This window comes from Coregonus clupeaformis, chromosome 31, assembly GCF_020615455.1.
Source record: "Coregonus clupeaformis isolate EN_2021a chromosome 31, ASM2061545v1, whole genome shotgun sequence".
Classification (NCBI taxonomy): domain Eukaryota; kingdom Metazoa; phylum Chordata; class Actinopteri; order Salmoniformes; family Salmonidae; genus Coregonus; species Coregonus clupeaformis.
The window spans coordinates 7,030,230-7,047,675 of NC_059222.1; the positions used below are offsets into that span (position 1 = coordinate 7,030,230).

Here is a 17,446-nt window from a genome sequence, read left to right on the forward strand (position 1 = left end):
TGGGCTAGGCCTAAATTCTCTGCATTAAGTTGACAAATACCACAGAAGTCAGAAGACCTGTTTTTACCCTACGAACGGGTTAGCTGACAACGTCACAAAAACAATGCGCGTTGGCCGAAGGCTGAGTTTTGTTGTGATTCTTGATGGACAAAAAGCTACCATGTGGGGAATCGTAGGCGGCTCTTTTCAGCTAGTTCTTCTGTATATTGTTCTTGATACCTAATCAAATCAAATGTATTTGTCACTTTTTCATAAACAGGTGTAGACTAACAGTGAAATGTTTAATTACGGGTCCTTTTCCAACAATGCAGAGTTAACCTTTTCATATGTGGGTTCCAAATATCTCTAACGGTCGCCCCAGCGTGAGTTGTTTTATGCACGTTATGTCAGAATGCACTCTGTTCCAAAATGTGACTGTTACACAACAGGACAGTTAACACTCGCTGCCTGCTAATTATCTATAGGCTGTGTTTCAATTTGTCAATTTCAAATTATTTTCTAACACATTTTATTTTCTAACAATAATTTGAATTGAGGTGTTTGTCTGCCTCCTCATTAATTCAGATAGAAGTAGCCCGTTTCACTGTTGCGGACAATTTATGTTTGAGGCTTTACTGAGCCGGACAACCTTCTTCTCTCTTCCACCAGAGGAGAGCCCAAGCACCTCCCCAGTGTTTCCGCAGATCAAGTATGCAGACATTTGCGCAGTCTTGCATGAGCTGGCACATTTTCTGGCTGGCGCTCGCATTGCCTTTGTTGTTTTCCTTACAAATAATAACTTTGGACATGTGTGTGTTCCTTTCAAAGAAAGTGCCTTAGTTTCTGTATATCATGTTGTTTCTACTGTAGCATAGAGTATGTATGTATGGAGCATAATGTATTTACATTTTATTCACATGTTTTCAAGTACTGGTGACAAATAATTCATTCCGATTATTGCATAGATTGTAATGGATACCTATGATGTGTGTAAAATACTTTTTTGAAGGTTGTATTGCTTATGATGAGCTAATGCTAAGCTATTGGCCAGCTATGTGTGGCGCCATGTTTGTTGACATTATACAATGCATTCTGGGTGTCACGTAAACATCTGTCTGACCAAAGATGTTATAATGAGGTGTAGGAAGGGTTCACTAATTTTTCAAGTAAACTTCTGGAAGTGAATGATCGTAGACGACACACCCCCTTCAACATGCATACTGCAAACAGACCAAACTCATCTTGTCTTCTTATCTGTGGTTGGCGCGAAAAAACAAACATGGTGGCGCACACAAACTACGTATTGTCGAATTACTTTTGGTTTTTAGAAAGTATATTACTAAATTATTTCAATCAATAGTGAGCTCACCCGTGATGTGATGAATTGTAAATAGTAATTGCTATTAGCTAATTCATATTGTGGTTTCTGTCAGATGAGAGTTAGCTAAATATGACCGTTTGTGTATGTCAATCTTTCCTCAGTTAGCGCTAGGAGTAATGTAGCCTACATTTCCCTGTTTGGATGATTTTGTTTTTACTGCTGTGAATGTCTGAATATTGGATCCAAAAATAAACTGGTGATATTCACGACATAACTTTGTAAGGACTGTGTTTGTGCAAAATGTTTCTGTGAAAAAACAGTGTGGCCAGCTCAAACGCTGACTGTTGCATCAGTCGAAACTGGCCGTTCTAAATAAGCATTCTAATCACACCGGTTTGAGTGTACGCTGCAGGGATCACTGTTTAATGATCGCACCCATTTGTTGGTACGTGTAAAAAGGTTTATAATAAAATTATAATAACAATAGAAATAGTGATACGAGGAATAAATACACAGTGAATAACAACAATGAGTAAAAACAACATGGCTATATACAGGGAGTTCTAGTATTGAGTCGATGTGCAGGGGTACGAGTTAATTGATGTAGCTATGTAAGGTGAATGCACCAATTTGTAAGTCGCTCTGGATAAGAGCGTCTGCTAAATGACGTAAATGTAATGTAAATGTAAATGTACATGTAGCTATGTACACATAGGTAGAGGTAAAGTGACTAGGCACTTGTTTTAAAGTGTTTTGACTGATGTCAAGTCTATGCTAATATGGCAAAGAATGTGCTAGCTACCTAACCAACAACTGTAGCAATGTATGAGAGACAACAAGTGCTCATTGGGCAAATGTATTTATGTTCTCAGTAAACGACTCCCGAATGGCGCAGCGGTCTAAGGCACTGTATCGGAGTGTTGCGGCGTCACTACAGCCTGGGGTTTGATCCCAGGCTGTGTCACAACCAGCCGTGATCAGGAGTCCCATAGGGCGGCACACAATTGGCCCAGCGTCGTCCAGGTTAGGGGAGGGTTTGGCCGGGGGAGCTTTACTGGGCTCATCGTGCTATAGTGACTCCTTGTGGCAGGCCGGGTGCCTGCAAGCTGAATTCGGTCGTCAGTTGAACAGTGTTTCCTCCGACACATTGGTGCAGCTGGCTTCCGGGTTAAGCAAGCGGGTGTTAAGAAGCAGCGCGGCTTGGCAGGTCATGTTTCAGAGGACACATGACTCGACCTTTGCCTCTCCCGATGCGTTGGGGAGTTGCAGCGATGAGACAAGATCGTAATTGGATCGCAATTGGATATCACGGAATTGGGGAGAAAAGTTTTCAAAAAACATTGGAGATTAAATACTGTTTACATGTTGTCAACAATGTAAGCCAACCCCATCTTTTTTGCCCCATAATTGCGCACGTGTCATGTTGTTGCTAAACAACCAATCCGTGTATTTGAATAAACACAACACAAATTGAAAATCAGCTTACTAGATGGATTAGCACCTCTATGTTATGTTCATTTTCGCCTAGAGCAACTCTAGATGAACGTAATTAAATAGTTTTTAGCACAAAGTTCCATCATTCTGATAGTTGTTTGACGACTGTGGCAGGCTATGCAAACTAAGCACAGAGACAAATAACTAATGGAAGTTGGAACCCATTAGAAACGACACTTGATTAACCTTGCTGTTGTTTCATTTCATATAAAAAAAAATAATTTCAAGGTTTGGAGAAGATGAACATATCCTGTTCTCATCAGAATATAATAACCACATTTCCCAATACAATGTCTGTTCCTGACTGAGTGCATTATTTCTATATATATATATATATATATATATATATATATATATATATATTTTACATACACACACACACATATACACACACATACTCACAAATATATATATATACACACACATACACACAACCGGTCAAAAGTTTTAGAACACCTACTTTTGACTGGTACTGTAAGTATTCAGACCCTTTACTCAGTACATTGTTGAAGCACCTTTGGCAGCGATTACAGCCTTGAGCCTTCTTGGGTATGATGCTACAAGCTTGGCATACCTGTATTTGGGGAGTTTCTCCCATTCTTCTCTGCAGATCCTCTCAAGCTCTGTCAGGTTGGATTGGGAGCGTCACTGCACAGCTTTTTTCAGGTCTGTCAATAGCTGTTCGATCGGGTTCAAGTCTGGGCTCTGGCTGGGCCACTCAAGGACATTCAGAGACTTGTCCCGAAGCCACTCCTGCATTGTCTTGGATGTGTGCTTAGGGTCGTTGTCCTGTTGGAAGGTGAACCTTCGCCCCAGTCTGAGGTCCTGAGCACTCTGGAGCAGGTTTTCATCAAGGATCTCTCTTTGCTCCGTTCATTTTCCCCTCAATCCTGACAAGTCGCCCAGTCCCTGCCGCTGAAAAACATCCCCACAGCATGATGCTGCCACCACCATGCTTCACCGTAGGGATTGTGCCAGGTTTCCTCCAGACGAGACGCTTGGCATTCAGGCCAAAGAGTTTAATCTTGGTTTCATCAGACCAGAGAATCTTGTTTTTCATGGTCTGAGTCCTTTAGGTGCCTTTTGGCAAACTCCAAGCGGGCTGTCATGTGCCTTTTACTGAGGAGTGACTTCTGGCCACTCTACCATAAAGACCTGATTGGTGGAGTGATGCAGAGACGGTTGTCCTTCTGGAAGGTTCAACCATCTCCACAGACGAACTCTGGAGCTCTATCAGAGGGACCATCGGGTTCTTGGTCACCTCCCTGACCAAAGCCCTTCTCCTCCGATTGCTCAGTTTGGCCGGGCGGCCAGCTATAAGATGAGTGTTGGTGGTTCCAAAAACTTCTTCCATTTAAGAATGATGGAGGCCACTGTGTTTTTGGGGACCTTCAATGCTGCCCCAAAGTTTTTATATTTTTTTGGTACCCTTCCCCAGATCTGTGCAATGACACAATCCTGTCTCGGAGCTCTACTGACAATTCCTTTGACCTCATGGCTTGGTTTTTGCTCTGATATGCACTGTCAACTGTGGGAACTTATATAGACAGGTGTGTGCCTTTTTAAATCATGTCCAATCAATTTTATTTACCACAGGTGGACTCCAATCAAGTCGTAGAAACATTTCAAGGATGATCAATGGAAACACGACGCACCTGAGCTAAATTTCGAGTCTCATAGCAAAGGGTCTGAATACTTACGTAAATAAGGTATTTATGTTTTTTTATTTGTAATACATTTGCATTTATTGACTAATAAACTGTTTTTGCTTTGTCATAATGGGGTATTGTGCGTAGATTGATGAGGGGAAAAAATATTTCAATCCATTTTAGAATAAGGCTGTAACGTAACAAAATGTGGAAAAAGTCAAGGGTTCGCATTGTAAGAATCTCTTTCATACAAGAATCCAATTATGTAAAGCCACTACAAATAACTGTAAAGAAATTCCTTCGTTTCAAATTCCAATTTGCACCCGATGAAGGATTGTATTATCAGCTATTGTATCCAGTCAGATTTTCAGTTATTCAATTTCAACATTGTGTGAAGAAAGAAATTATTATCAACCTCAGTTCTTCCTTCACTCTGGTTCACTCTTTTCTATCTCAATTTGTTATTGTTATTACAATACGTTTCTTCTACACAGGAATGCTCCCTACCTGGGTCTGATGCAGAAGCCTCAGAAGCACTATTTCTCCTGAGAAGGGCATTCCATGCATGACACCTGAATCAATAAGCAACTTGGCACGCTCATTACCTGTAGCTAATTACAACATTCATCTCTCACAGTGCCAACACCCTCTCTCTCTCATGCTCTTGCTAAGTACACAGAGGACCACCGCACTGAGGCTTTGGCAGCAGTGACGGGCGGAAAAAAGTATCGATATAGTTACATATCGCAATATTATTTTGGATGATATTATATCAATACTTTGACTCCAAGTATCAATTTGAAAAAAAGTATATATACTGAACAAAAATATAAACGCAACATGTAAAGTGTTGGTCTCATTGTGCAGAAATTTGTTTACATCCCTGTTAGTGAGCACTTCTCCTTTGCCAAGATAATTCATCCAACTGACAGGTGTGGCATATCAAGAAGCTGATTAAACAGCATGATCATTACACAGGTGCACCTTGTGCTGGGGACAATAAAAGGCCACTCAAAAATGTGTAGTTATCTCACAAAACACAATGCCACAGTTTTGAGGGAGAGTGCTATTGGCATACTGACTGCAGGAATGTCCACCAGAGCTGTTGCCAGAGAATTGACTGTTCATTTCTCTACCATAAGCCGCCTCCAACGTCGTTCTAGAGAATTTGGCAGTACATCCAAACGGCCTCACAACCGCAGACCACGTGTTACCACGCCAGCACAGGACCTCCACATCCGGATTCTTCACCTGAGGGATCGTCTGAGACCAGCCACCCGGACAGCTGATGATACTGAGGAGAAATTCTGTCTGTAATAAAGCCCATTTGTGGGGAAATACTCATTCTGATTGGCTGGGACTGGCTCCCCAGTGGGTGGGCCTATGCCCTCCCAGACCCACCCATAGCTGAGCCCCTGCCCATTCATGTGAAATCCATTGATTAGAGCCTAATTAATTTATTTAAATTGACTGATTTCCTTATATGTACTGTAACTCTGTAAAATCATTGAAATTGTTGCATGTTGCATTTATATTTCTGTTCCGTATATATAGAGTACCAGTCAAAAGTTTGGACACACCTACTCATTCAAGGGTTTTTCATTATATTTACTATTTTCTACATTGTAGAACAATAGTGAAGACATCAAAACTATGAAATAACACATATGGAATCATGTAGTAACCAAAAAAGTGTTAAACAAATCAAAGTATATTTTATATTTGAGATTCTTCAAATAGACATCCTTTGCCTTGATGACAGCTTTGCACACTCTTGGCATTCTCTCAACAAGCTTCACATGGAATGTTTTTCCCAAGAGTCTTGAAGGAGTTCCCACATATGCTGAGCACTTGTTGGCTGCTTTTCCTTCACTCTGCGGTCCGACTCATCCCAAACCATCTCAATTGGGTTGAGGTCGGGGGATTGTGGAGGCCAGGTCATCTGATGCAGCACTCCATCACTCTCGTTCTTGGTAAAATAGCCCTTACACAGCCTGGAGGTGTGTTGGGTCATTGTCCTGCTGAAAACCAAATAATAGTCCCACTAAGCCCAAACCAGATGGGATGGTGTATCACTGCAGAATGCTGTGGTAGCCATGCTAGTTAAGTGTGCCTTGAGTTCTAAATTAATCACAGACAGTGTCACCAGCAAAGCACCGCCACACCATAACACCTCCTCCTCCATGCTTTACTGTGGGAAATACACACGCAGAGATCATACGGTCACCCACACCGCGTCTCACAAAGCCACGGCGGTTGGAACCAAAAATCTAAAATTTTGACTCCAGACCAAAGGACACATTTCAACCGGTCTAATGTCCATTGCTCTTGTTTCTTGGCCCAAGCAAGTATCTTCTTCTTATTGTGTCCTTTAATAGTGATTTCTTTGCAGCAATGCGACCATGAAGGCCTGATTCACACAGTCTCCTCTGAACAGTTGACATTGAGATGTGTCTGTTACTTGAACTCGGTGAAGCATTTATTTGGCCTGCAATTTCTGAGGCTGGTAACTCTAATGAACTTTATCCTCTGCAGCAGAGGTAACTCTGGGTCTTCCATTCCTGTGGCGGTCCTCATGAGAGCCAGTTTCATCATAACGCTTGATGGTTTTTGTGACTGCACTTGAATAAACTTTTAAAGTTCTTGAAAACGTATTAAGAAGGAAAGAAATTCCACAAATAAACTTTTAACAAGGCACACCTGTTAATTGAAATGCATTCCAGGTGACTACCTCATGAAGCTGGTTGAGAGAATGCCAGGAGTGTGCAAAGCTGTCATCAATGCAAAGGGTGGCTATTTGAAGAATCTCAATTATAAAATATATTTTGATTTGTTTAACACTTTTTTGGTTACTACATGATTCCATATGTGTTATTTCATAGTTTTGATGTCTTCACTATTATTCTACAATGTAGAAAATAGTAAAAATAAATAAAAACCCTTGAATGAGTAGGTGTTCTAACACTTTTGACCGGTAGTGTATATCTACAGAAATAAGACAGATCCTGCTTCTGTTGCCTTTTTGAGTGTTTGTTTAATAGCCTACTGATTCCTAAGCACCAAGCCTCAAGCAACCACATGTTGGATAAACAATTTCAGAAAGCGCATCCTGTTTAGTCTTCACATCGTAACTTACAGTGTGGGAAAAAAAGTATTTAGTCAGCCACCAATTGTGCAAGTTCTCCCACTTAAAAAGATGAGAGAGGCCTGTAATTTTCATCGTAGGTACACGTCAACTATGACAGACAAATTGAGATTTTTTTTCCAGAAAATCACATTGTAGGATTTTTAATGAATTTATTTGCAAATTATGGTGGAAAATAAGTATTTGGTCACCTACAAACAAGCAAGATTTCTGGCTCTCACAGACCTGTAACTTCTTCTTTAAGAGGCTCCTCTGTCCTCCACTCGTTACCTGTATTAATGGCACCTGTTTGAACTTGTTATCAGTATAAAAGACACCTGTCCACAACCTCAAACAGTCACACTCCAAACTCCACTATGGCCAAGACCAAAGAGCTGTCAAAGGACACCAGAAACAAAATTGTAGACCTGCACCAGGCTGGGAAGACTGAATCTGCAAAAAGGTAAGCAGCTTGGTTTGAAGAAATCAACTGTGGGAGCAATTATTAGGAAATGGAAGACATACAAGACCACTGATAATCTCCCTCGATCTGGGGCTCCACGCAAGATCTCACCCCGTGGGGTCAAAATGATCACAAGAACGGTGAGCAAAAATCCCAGAACCACACGGGGGGACCTAGTGAATGACCTGCAGAGAGCTGGGACCAAAGTAACAAAGCCTACCATCAGTAACACACTACGCCGCCAGGGACTCAAATCCTGCAGTGCCAGACGTGTCCCCCTGCTTAAGCCAGTACATGTCCAGGCCCGTCTGAAGTTTGCTAGAGTGCATTTGGATGATCCAGAAGAGGATTGGGAGAATGTCATATGGTCAGATGAAAATAATAACTTTTTGGTAAAAACTCAACTCGTCGTGTTTGGAGGACAAAGAATGCTGAGTTGCATCCAAAGAACACCATACCTACTGTGAAGCATGGGGGTGGAAACATCATGCTTTGGGGCTGTTTTTCTGCAAAGGGACCAGGACGACTGATCCGTGTAAAGGAAAGAATGAATGGGGCCATGTATCGTGAGATTTTGAGTGAAAACCTCCTTCCATCAGCAAGGGCATTGAAGATGAAACGTGGCTGGGTCTTTCAGCATGACAATGATCCCAAACACACCGCCCGGGCAACGAAGGAGTGGCTTCGTAAGAAGCATTTCAAGGTCCTGGAGTGGCCTAGCCAGTCTCCAGATCTCAACCCCATAGAAAATCTTTGGAGGGAGTTGAAAGTCCGTGTTGCCCAGCGACAGCCCCAAAACATCACTGCTCTAGAGGAGATCTGCATGGAGGAATGGGCCAAAATACCAGCAACAGTGTGAAAACCTTGTGAAGACTTAGAGAAAATGTTTGACCTGTGTCAATGCCAACAAAGGGTATATAACAAAGTATTGAGAAACTTTTGTTATTGACCAAATACTTATTTTCCACCATAATTTGCAAATAAATTCATTAAAAACCCTACAATGTATTTTCTGGTACATATGATGAAAATTACAGGCCTCTCTCATCTTTTTAAGTGGGAGAACTTGCACAATTGGTGGCTGACTAAATAATTTTTTCCCCACTGTACTTAGGACTATATTTCTATACTTATATAGGCTACTGTATCAATCAATCATTTATTTGTTCATGTCATCACACAGCATACGAGTCAGTCAATGATTTGTAATGCAATCAAACATTTTAGTTTTCAAATAAAATAACAATGCGACAATTGAATAATTAGTGTAAACAAAAAATAGGCTTAAACCGTTCCATTTCGAAAATTGCATTCACAAATGAATGCGACTGTTTTTAGTCTTTGCTGTAATAAAGGCTTTACAAAAAAAAAAAAAAGCACGTTACAACAGACTCACTGGTACGTTTATAATTTATTTAGCGTTGTTTACATTGTTCCAAACGGTCAGATAAATTATAATGTAATCTAACAGCTGACTGTAAAAATTGTTAAATCCCCGTGGATTGATGAGGAATTGAAAAATGGTATGGTTGAGATGGAAAATAGGTCTGGCTGTACAACCGATTGGCAAACGTACTGCAAATTGAGAAATCATGTGACTGAACCTAATAAAAAGAAAAAGAAACTACACTATGAAACAAAGAAAAATGACATAAAGAATGATTGTAAAAAGCTTTGGAGCACCTTAAAATGACATTTTGGGCAAAAAGGCAAACTCCGCTCAATCCTTCAGTGAATCAGATGGCTCATTCATCCCAAAACCCATTGAAATTGCCAACTACTTTAATGATTTTTTCATTGGCAAGTATAGCAAATTTAGGCATGACAAGCCAGTAACAAACGCTGATACTACACATCCAAGTATATCTGAATAAATTATGAAAGACAAGCATTATAATTTTGAATTCCGTAAGGTAAGTGTGGAAGAGGTGAAAAAAGTATTATTGTTGATCAATAATGACAACCCACCAGGGTCTAACAAATTGGATGGAAAATTACTTAGGATAATAGAGGTCGATATTGCCACTCCTATTTGCCATTCTTCAATTTAAGCCTACTAGAAAGTGTGTGCCCTCAGGCCTGGAGGGAAGCAAAAGTTTTTCCCCTACCTAAGAATAGTAAAGCCCCCTTAACTGGCTCAAATAGCCAACCAATAAGCCTGTTACAAACCATTAGTAAACTTTTGGAAAACATTGTGTTTGACCAGATAAAATGCTATTTTACAGTAAACAAATTAACCACAGACTATCAGCACGCTTATAGGGAAGAACATTCAACAAGCACAGCACTTACACAAATGACTGATGATTGGCTGAGAGAAATTGATGATAAAAAGATTGTGGGGGCTGTTTTGTTAGACCAGTGCAACTTTTGACATTATCGATCATCGTCTGTTGCTGGAAAAACGTATGTGTTATGGCTTTACACCCCCTGCTATATTGTCCATTTAGAGTTACCTGTCAAACAGAACACAGAGGGTGTTCTTTAATGGAAGCCTCTCCAACAAAATCCAGGTAGAATCAGGAATTCCCCAGGGCAGCTGTCTAGGCCCCTTACTTTTTTCAATCTTTACTAACAATATACGACTGGCTTTGAGTAAAGCCAGTGTGTCTATGTATGTGGATGACTCAACACTATACACGTCAGCTACCACAGTGACTGAAATGACAGCAACACTTAACAAAGAGCTGCAGTTAGTTTCAGAATGGGTGGCAAGGAATAAGTTAGTCCTAAATAGACTAAAAGCATTGTATTTGGGACAAATCATTTACTAAACCCTAAACCTCAACTAAAACTTGTAATGAATAATGTGGAAATTGAGCAAGTTGTGGAGACTAAATAGCTTGGAGTAACCCTGTATTGTAAACTGTCATGGTCAAAACATATTGATACAACAGTAGCTAGGATGGGGAGAAGTCTGTCTATAATAAAGTGCTGCTCTGCATTCTTAACAGCACTATCAACAAGGCAGGTCCTACAGGCCTTAGTTTTGTCGCACCTGGACTACTGTTCAGTCGTGTGGTCAGGTGCCACAAAGAGGGACTTAGGAAAACTGCAATTGGCTCAGAACAGGGCAGCACGGCTGGCCCTTGGGTGGACACAGAGAGCTAACATTAACAATATGCATGTCAATCTCTCCTGGCTCAAAGTGGAGGAGAGATTGACTTCATCACTACTTTTATTTGTGAGAGGTATTGACATGTTGAATGCACCGAGCTGTCTGTTTAAACTACTGGTACACAGCTCGGACATCCATGCATACCCCACAAGACATGCCACCAGAGTTCTCTTTACAGTCCCCAAGTCAAGAACAGACTATGGGAGGCACACAGAACTACAGTGAGGGAAAAAAGTATTTGATCCCCTGCTGATTTTGTACGTTTTCCCACTGACAAAGAAATGATCAGTCAATAATTTTAATGGTAGGTTTATTTGAACAGTGAGAGACAGAATAACAACAACAAAATCCAGAAAAACACATGTAAAAAATGTTATAAATTAATTTGCATTTTAATGAGGGAAATAAGTATTTGACCCCCTCTCAATCAGAAAGATTTCTGGCTCCCAGGTGTCTTTTATACTGGTAACGAGCTGAGATTAGGAGTACACTCTTAAAGGGAGTGCTCCTAATCTCAGCTTGTTACCTGTATAAAAGACACCTGTCTACAGAAGCAATCAATCAGATTCCAAACTCTCCACCATGGCCAAGACCAAAGAGCTCTCCAAGGATGTCAGGGACAAGATTGTAGACCTACACAATGCTGGAATGGGCTACAAGACCATCGCCAAGCAGCTTGGTGAGAAGGTGACAACAGTTGGTGCGATTATTCGCAAATGGAAGAAACACAAAATAACTGTCAATCTCCCTCGGCCTGGGGCTCCATGCAAGATCTCACCTCGTGGAGTTGCAATGATCATGAGAACGGTGAGGAATCAGCCCAGAACCACACGGGAGGATCTTGTCAATGATCTCAAGGCAGCTGGGACCATAGTCACCAAGAAAACAATTGGTAACACACTACGCTGTGAAGGACTGAAATCCTGCAGCGCCCGCAAGGTCCCCCTGCTCAAGAAAGCACATATACATGCCCATCTGAAGTTTGCCAATGAACATCTGAATGATTCAGAGGAGAACTGGGTGAAAGTGTTGTGGTCAGATGAGACCAAAATGGAGCTCTTTGGCATCAACTCAACTCGCCGTGTTTGGAGGAGGAGGAATGCTGCCTATGACCCCAAGAACACCATCCCGAGGTGGAAACATTATGCTTTGGGGGGGGTTTTCTGCTAAGGGGACAGGACAATTTCACAGCATCAAAGGGACGATGGACGGAGCCATGTACCGTCAAATCTTGGGTGAGAACCTCCTTCCCTCAGCCAGGGCATTGAAAATGGGTCGTGGATGGATTTTCCAGCATGACAATGACCCAAAACACACGGCCAAGGCAACAAAGGAGTGGCTCAAGAAGAAGCACATTAAGGTCCTGGAGTGGCCTAGCCAGTCTCCAGACCTTAATCCCATAGAAAATCTGTGGAGGTACCTGAAGGTTCGAGTTGCCAAACGTCAGCCTCGAAACCTTAATGACTTGGAGAAGATCTGCAAAGAGGAGTGGGACAAAATCCCTCCTGAGATGTGTGCAAACCTGGTGGCCAACTACAAGAAACGTCTGACCTCTGTGATTGCCAACAAGGGTTTTGCCACCAAGTACTAAGTCATGTTTTGCAAAGGGGTCAAATACTTATTTCCCTCATTAAAATGAAAATCAATTGATAACATTTTTGACATGCGTTTTTCTGGATTTTTTTGTTGTTATTCAGTCTCTCACTGTTCAAATAAACCTACCATTAAAATTATAGACTGATAATTTCTTTGTCAGTGGGCAAACGTACAAAATCAGCAGGGGATCAAATACTTTTTTCCCTCACTGTACATACGGCCATGACTACACGGAACACTTTTCCACATCAAGTAGCTCATGCCAGCAGTAAAATTAGATTTAAAAAACAGATACAAATTCACCTTATGGAACAGCGGGGACTGTGAAGCAACACAAACATAGACACATGCATACAAACACACGATAACATACGCACTATACACACATGTACACATGGATTTTGTGTTATAGATATGTGGCAGTAGAGTAGAAAACGGAGGGCACACACTTAATATGTTGTGAAATCTGTTATGAATGTATTGTAATGTTTTTAAAATGTATAACTGCCTTAATTTTGCTGGACCCCAGCACCTGTTTGGCACACATAATATTTACGCAGTGCTTGTTCCTTATTTTCTTTTTCTTCATCTCCAGTATTTGCCACAACTAGTCAAATTTATTCCACACATCTGACTTTCCCTTTACCTCCTGAGCAACCAGTAAACACCCCGTTTTGAGTTTATTTGTCATGTCCTCTGCATCCATTTCGCTGTCACATGTTACAGTGTTCAGAGTTTATTACCACCAATTTATTGATGTGATTATGATATCCTATAGGTCAGGCCCTATTGGTCATGTCTCACATAAAGAGAGCAAGGGTTGAGGGAATAGGGAATGTTTTTCCTAAACATAACTTTTCAGTCAGAAATGGCTGAAATTATGTTGCAGATTCAACAACACGGACAGCGCGATACACACTGTTGATGTTCTGTGGTTGTTGCTGCAGCAGGGAGGAGAGAGAGACAACGGTTGCTAGTCACAGTCACTTGCGGTCTTTTTTTTACGCAGCAAGTCAGGCCTGGCACAATCAAATCAATTGCGGTCGGACTCTCTCTAGTCATTTGTGTGTCTTAATTATTTCATCAAACAGTTCGCTTAAAGCATCAGACAAGCTCAGTGCATATAGTATATTTGATTAAAACACTATAAAGGGACATTCTCCGACCTGTACCTTACTTTGCTCCTTTTTGGTCGAAAGAACAGACGAATATTGGTCGACCAACATTTTCTTTAGTCGGGGACAGCCGTATACTAAGGTGAGTCTTCTATTATTGAGGTGAGCAATAATACCTTACTCATCTATTCCTATTTTTTCATTCTAGGAGACAATGGGATGTACAGCCCTACTCAGATGCAATATTAAAATCCAGAATTATATAATAACTTTCAGGTAGGCAGCAATGCTTCTGACAAACTTTCCCAGAAATTAACACTTCTTCTTATGAGGCAGTAGGCAATACTTTGGAAAAGTCTTACCCACCCTTTGCCTTTGAGATCTTTAAGAAATCTGTTCGGGCAACACAGAAATGAGTCCACAACAACAACTGAAAAGACTGTCACATCTGTCATACCTGTATTCATGTCTTAGATAGCAGAGGAATCCTGGGTTGGGAAAAGGTGGGTGGACAGGTGTGTGTGTGTGTGTAAGAGAAACAGCTCTCATCCTGCCAGACTGGAAGATTGTATAGGCATATTTTGTGTGTGTGAGTGAGTGAGTGAGTGAGTGAGTGAGTGAGTGAGTGAGTGAGTGAGTGAGTGAGTGAGTGAGTGAGTGAGTGAGTGAGTGAGTGAGTGAGTGAGTGAGAGAGAGAGAGAGAGAGAGAGAGAGAGAGAGACAGCTCTCGTCCTGCCGTACTAGAGTATGGCAGGACTGGAGGATTGTATTTGGCATTTTTGAGTGTGTGACTGGTTCAAAAGCATATTTTCTTACCCCAGCAGCAAAGCCCAGACTTCCATCCAAGATCCGCTTCTAAGGGGGGGGGGGGTCAGAGAGAGAGGAGGAGTGAAATCAAACCAAGGGCATCAACAAGCCACTGTGGTGTTTAGGTGACGAGTAAGGCACGTTCCCCAAGATATTGTTCAACTATAAATCAATTTCTATCAGGGGTTGGAACGGGTTCAGGAAACAGAACCCAAAACCGGAAAATAACTAAAATATTCTAGTAACAGAATCAGAACCGGGTACGAAAGTGATCTTTACCGTTCCGGAACAGAACAGTTATTTTAATATTTTCACGTGTGAATTTAAAATATCTCTAACGGTCGCCCCAGCGTGAGTTTTTTTATGCGCGTGATGTCAGAATGCACTCACTGTTCCAAAATGTGATTGTTAATCAACAGGACAGTTAACCCGTGCTGCTCTCAAACCAGGGCACGCTGTCTGCTAATTATCTATATGCTATGTTTCAACTTGTACTTGTATTTACAATTATTTTCGAACAAGTTTTATTTTCTAAAAACAGTTTGAATTGAGGTGTGTTCCACCTCGCCACTAATTCACAAAGAAGTAGCCCATTTCAATGTTGCGGAAAATTGTGACTCGTTTCAGGGAACTAGTTGTATGTCGCACGTCACTACTTCACAGGAGAGGCATTTGAACATAAAATGTTTTCTGTCTATAACATGAGCTGCTTATTATGTGTAGGTAATCCTTTCTAAAGCGGCTTTTTTGAAAGATATCACGAAGAACTGCACAAGTATTACTAAGGCTCTCCACTTTCTGGAGGACCAAGTTTTGAAATCAGTGGAATGCCTGGTGGAAGCAGAGTATGATAGCTAAGGAGATGGATAAAATTCAGGCGTTTTATTGCAAATGCAGAGGGAGTCAAAAAGAGAACACAGAAGGCTGTTGTATAAAACACCTGTCTCCGGATTACATCTTCAAACTAAGGGCAACCATCGCATCCGTGACAGAGCGGGAGTAGCGTTCATCCATGTATACGGGTAAGAGAGTCTAGCTAGCTACATTTTCAGATACTATGCATTTCAAATTGTCAGAAAGTTGTTTTCATTGCAAGTTAAAGCGTACTGTTAGCTAGCTAGCTAACATTAGCTGGCTGCAAGCAAGCTAATGTTACGTGTATGACCTGTTTAGTAATATTATTCATATCTCAGAGCCATTTGCATTGCCATTTATAGCCTAATGTTAGTTGGTTAGCTTTAGCTACCTGTAGATTCATGCAGGGAAGTAATGTTATGAGTTGGGATTATGGTTAATTGTTTAGCTAGCTAGCTACATGTCTAAACAAAAGGCTCCACTATACAAGTAACCATTTCACTGTACCGTTTACACCTTCTGTATCCTGTGCATGTGACAAATAAACTTTGATTTTATTTGATATAGTGTGTGTTTATCAGAGACGATAATGTGAAGAACAACATGACCTGCACCAAAGTCAAATTCGGATATAACGTTAGGCCAACGAGACAGTGTCCACATTTTAAAATCCTCTGGTCGAATGCCCTGCTTATATTTCGTCACACTCACAAACGTAAGCTATTTTCTATAATTAGCTCGCCATTAACTTGTAAATAATGATCTTGTTGTGAGTTTATTTTCCTGTAATATGTCAGCTATATGATATAGTCATTATTTGAACTGGCTAGCCAGCTAACTTAACGTTAGCTAGCTAACACGCTAGAAACTAACCAAAACATTGTTTAGAAAGCTGCTTTTAGTTGCCTGGTTTGCTAGATTGACATATACTAAATTCTTTCTTAAACGGATGGGTTTATTGGTGTTAAAATACACCAGTTATGCTATTTTGGACCACCAGGCTGCTGATGTCAAGCATTCTGTCGTTTTTGTGTTTATACTTTTTCATAATGACAACAAAAAGTTTTATGTCGGACGACAATAGAATGTTCAAGATGTCACTGCCACAACTGTATACAGACGTCGATAGACGTAGTATAAACCAGCCTTCATTCTTGAAATCTTTGGTTGTACTCAGTGTTTAGCACATGGTCTGTTTAGCTTTCCCGCTACGGTTAGGCTAGGCAGTAGGCTTGTATTTGGGGTGATGATCTTGCTTTGTGATTTGTCAAAAACTGTAAACGACTTGTCAACTCATGTGCTCCGGTTCTTGTATACACTGTAACAAGTACATCAAAGATTTGTAATACACTGAAAAGTGGCCAAACTAAGTTCATATTTTTCGGGCAAAGGGAGCAGCCATCTTTGACTTTGTTTATTTGTATCTTTAGCGAAAGGCATTCTAGTATTAGGGAATTTTCGTTTGTCAAACATAAACAAATATGGCTACATCATTAAGAATTTAGCTGCTGTTAGCTTAACTGACACACATCTCTTTTCTAAACAATTTTACATTTCTCCCTTGTGCTCACCAGAGATGTGGTACATTGTAATCAAGTTTATCTGTTAGGTCGCTAACTTATGTTTAGTTTTTTGTCAGCGTAACCTGTTATTTAGACCGGAGTTTGGCTGTGGATGTGTTCCGTGTGATGCTTGGATGATGAAGTTCGCATTTATCTTTTACAATAAAAAGGTGAAATTGAGGAATGAAGTTGTGAAGACCTTTATTTCCCATCAGATGCTTTTCAGACAACAATGCTGTTTAGACTCGTTTGTTGCATCATATGTTCTGGTGCTACTGTTCCAATCACATATTTGCGATGGTACGCTGCAGGCACCACTCAACAACGATCACAAATACAGTGCATTTGGAAAGTATTCAGACC

At 40.8% G+C, this 17,446-nt stretch overlaps 1 protein-coding gene across 1 annotated transcript in view; it reads right to left on the minus strand.

Moving 5' to 3' along the window:
- The window catches only part of LOC121547076 (zinc transporter ZIP11-like), a 151,495-nt gene that overhangs the window by 130,512 nt on the left and 3,537 nt on the right, over positions 1-17,446 (minus strand). The window contains exon 3 of the mRNA XM_041858178.2: positions 14,676-14,714. Coding sequence (XP_041714112.2) covers positions 14,676-14,714 — 39 coding nt within the window. The remainder of the gene's footprint in view (positions 1-14,675; positions 14,715-17,446) is intronic.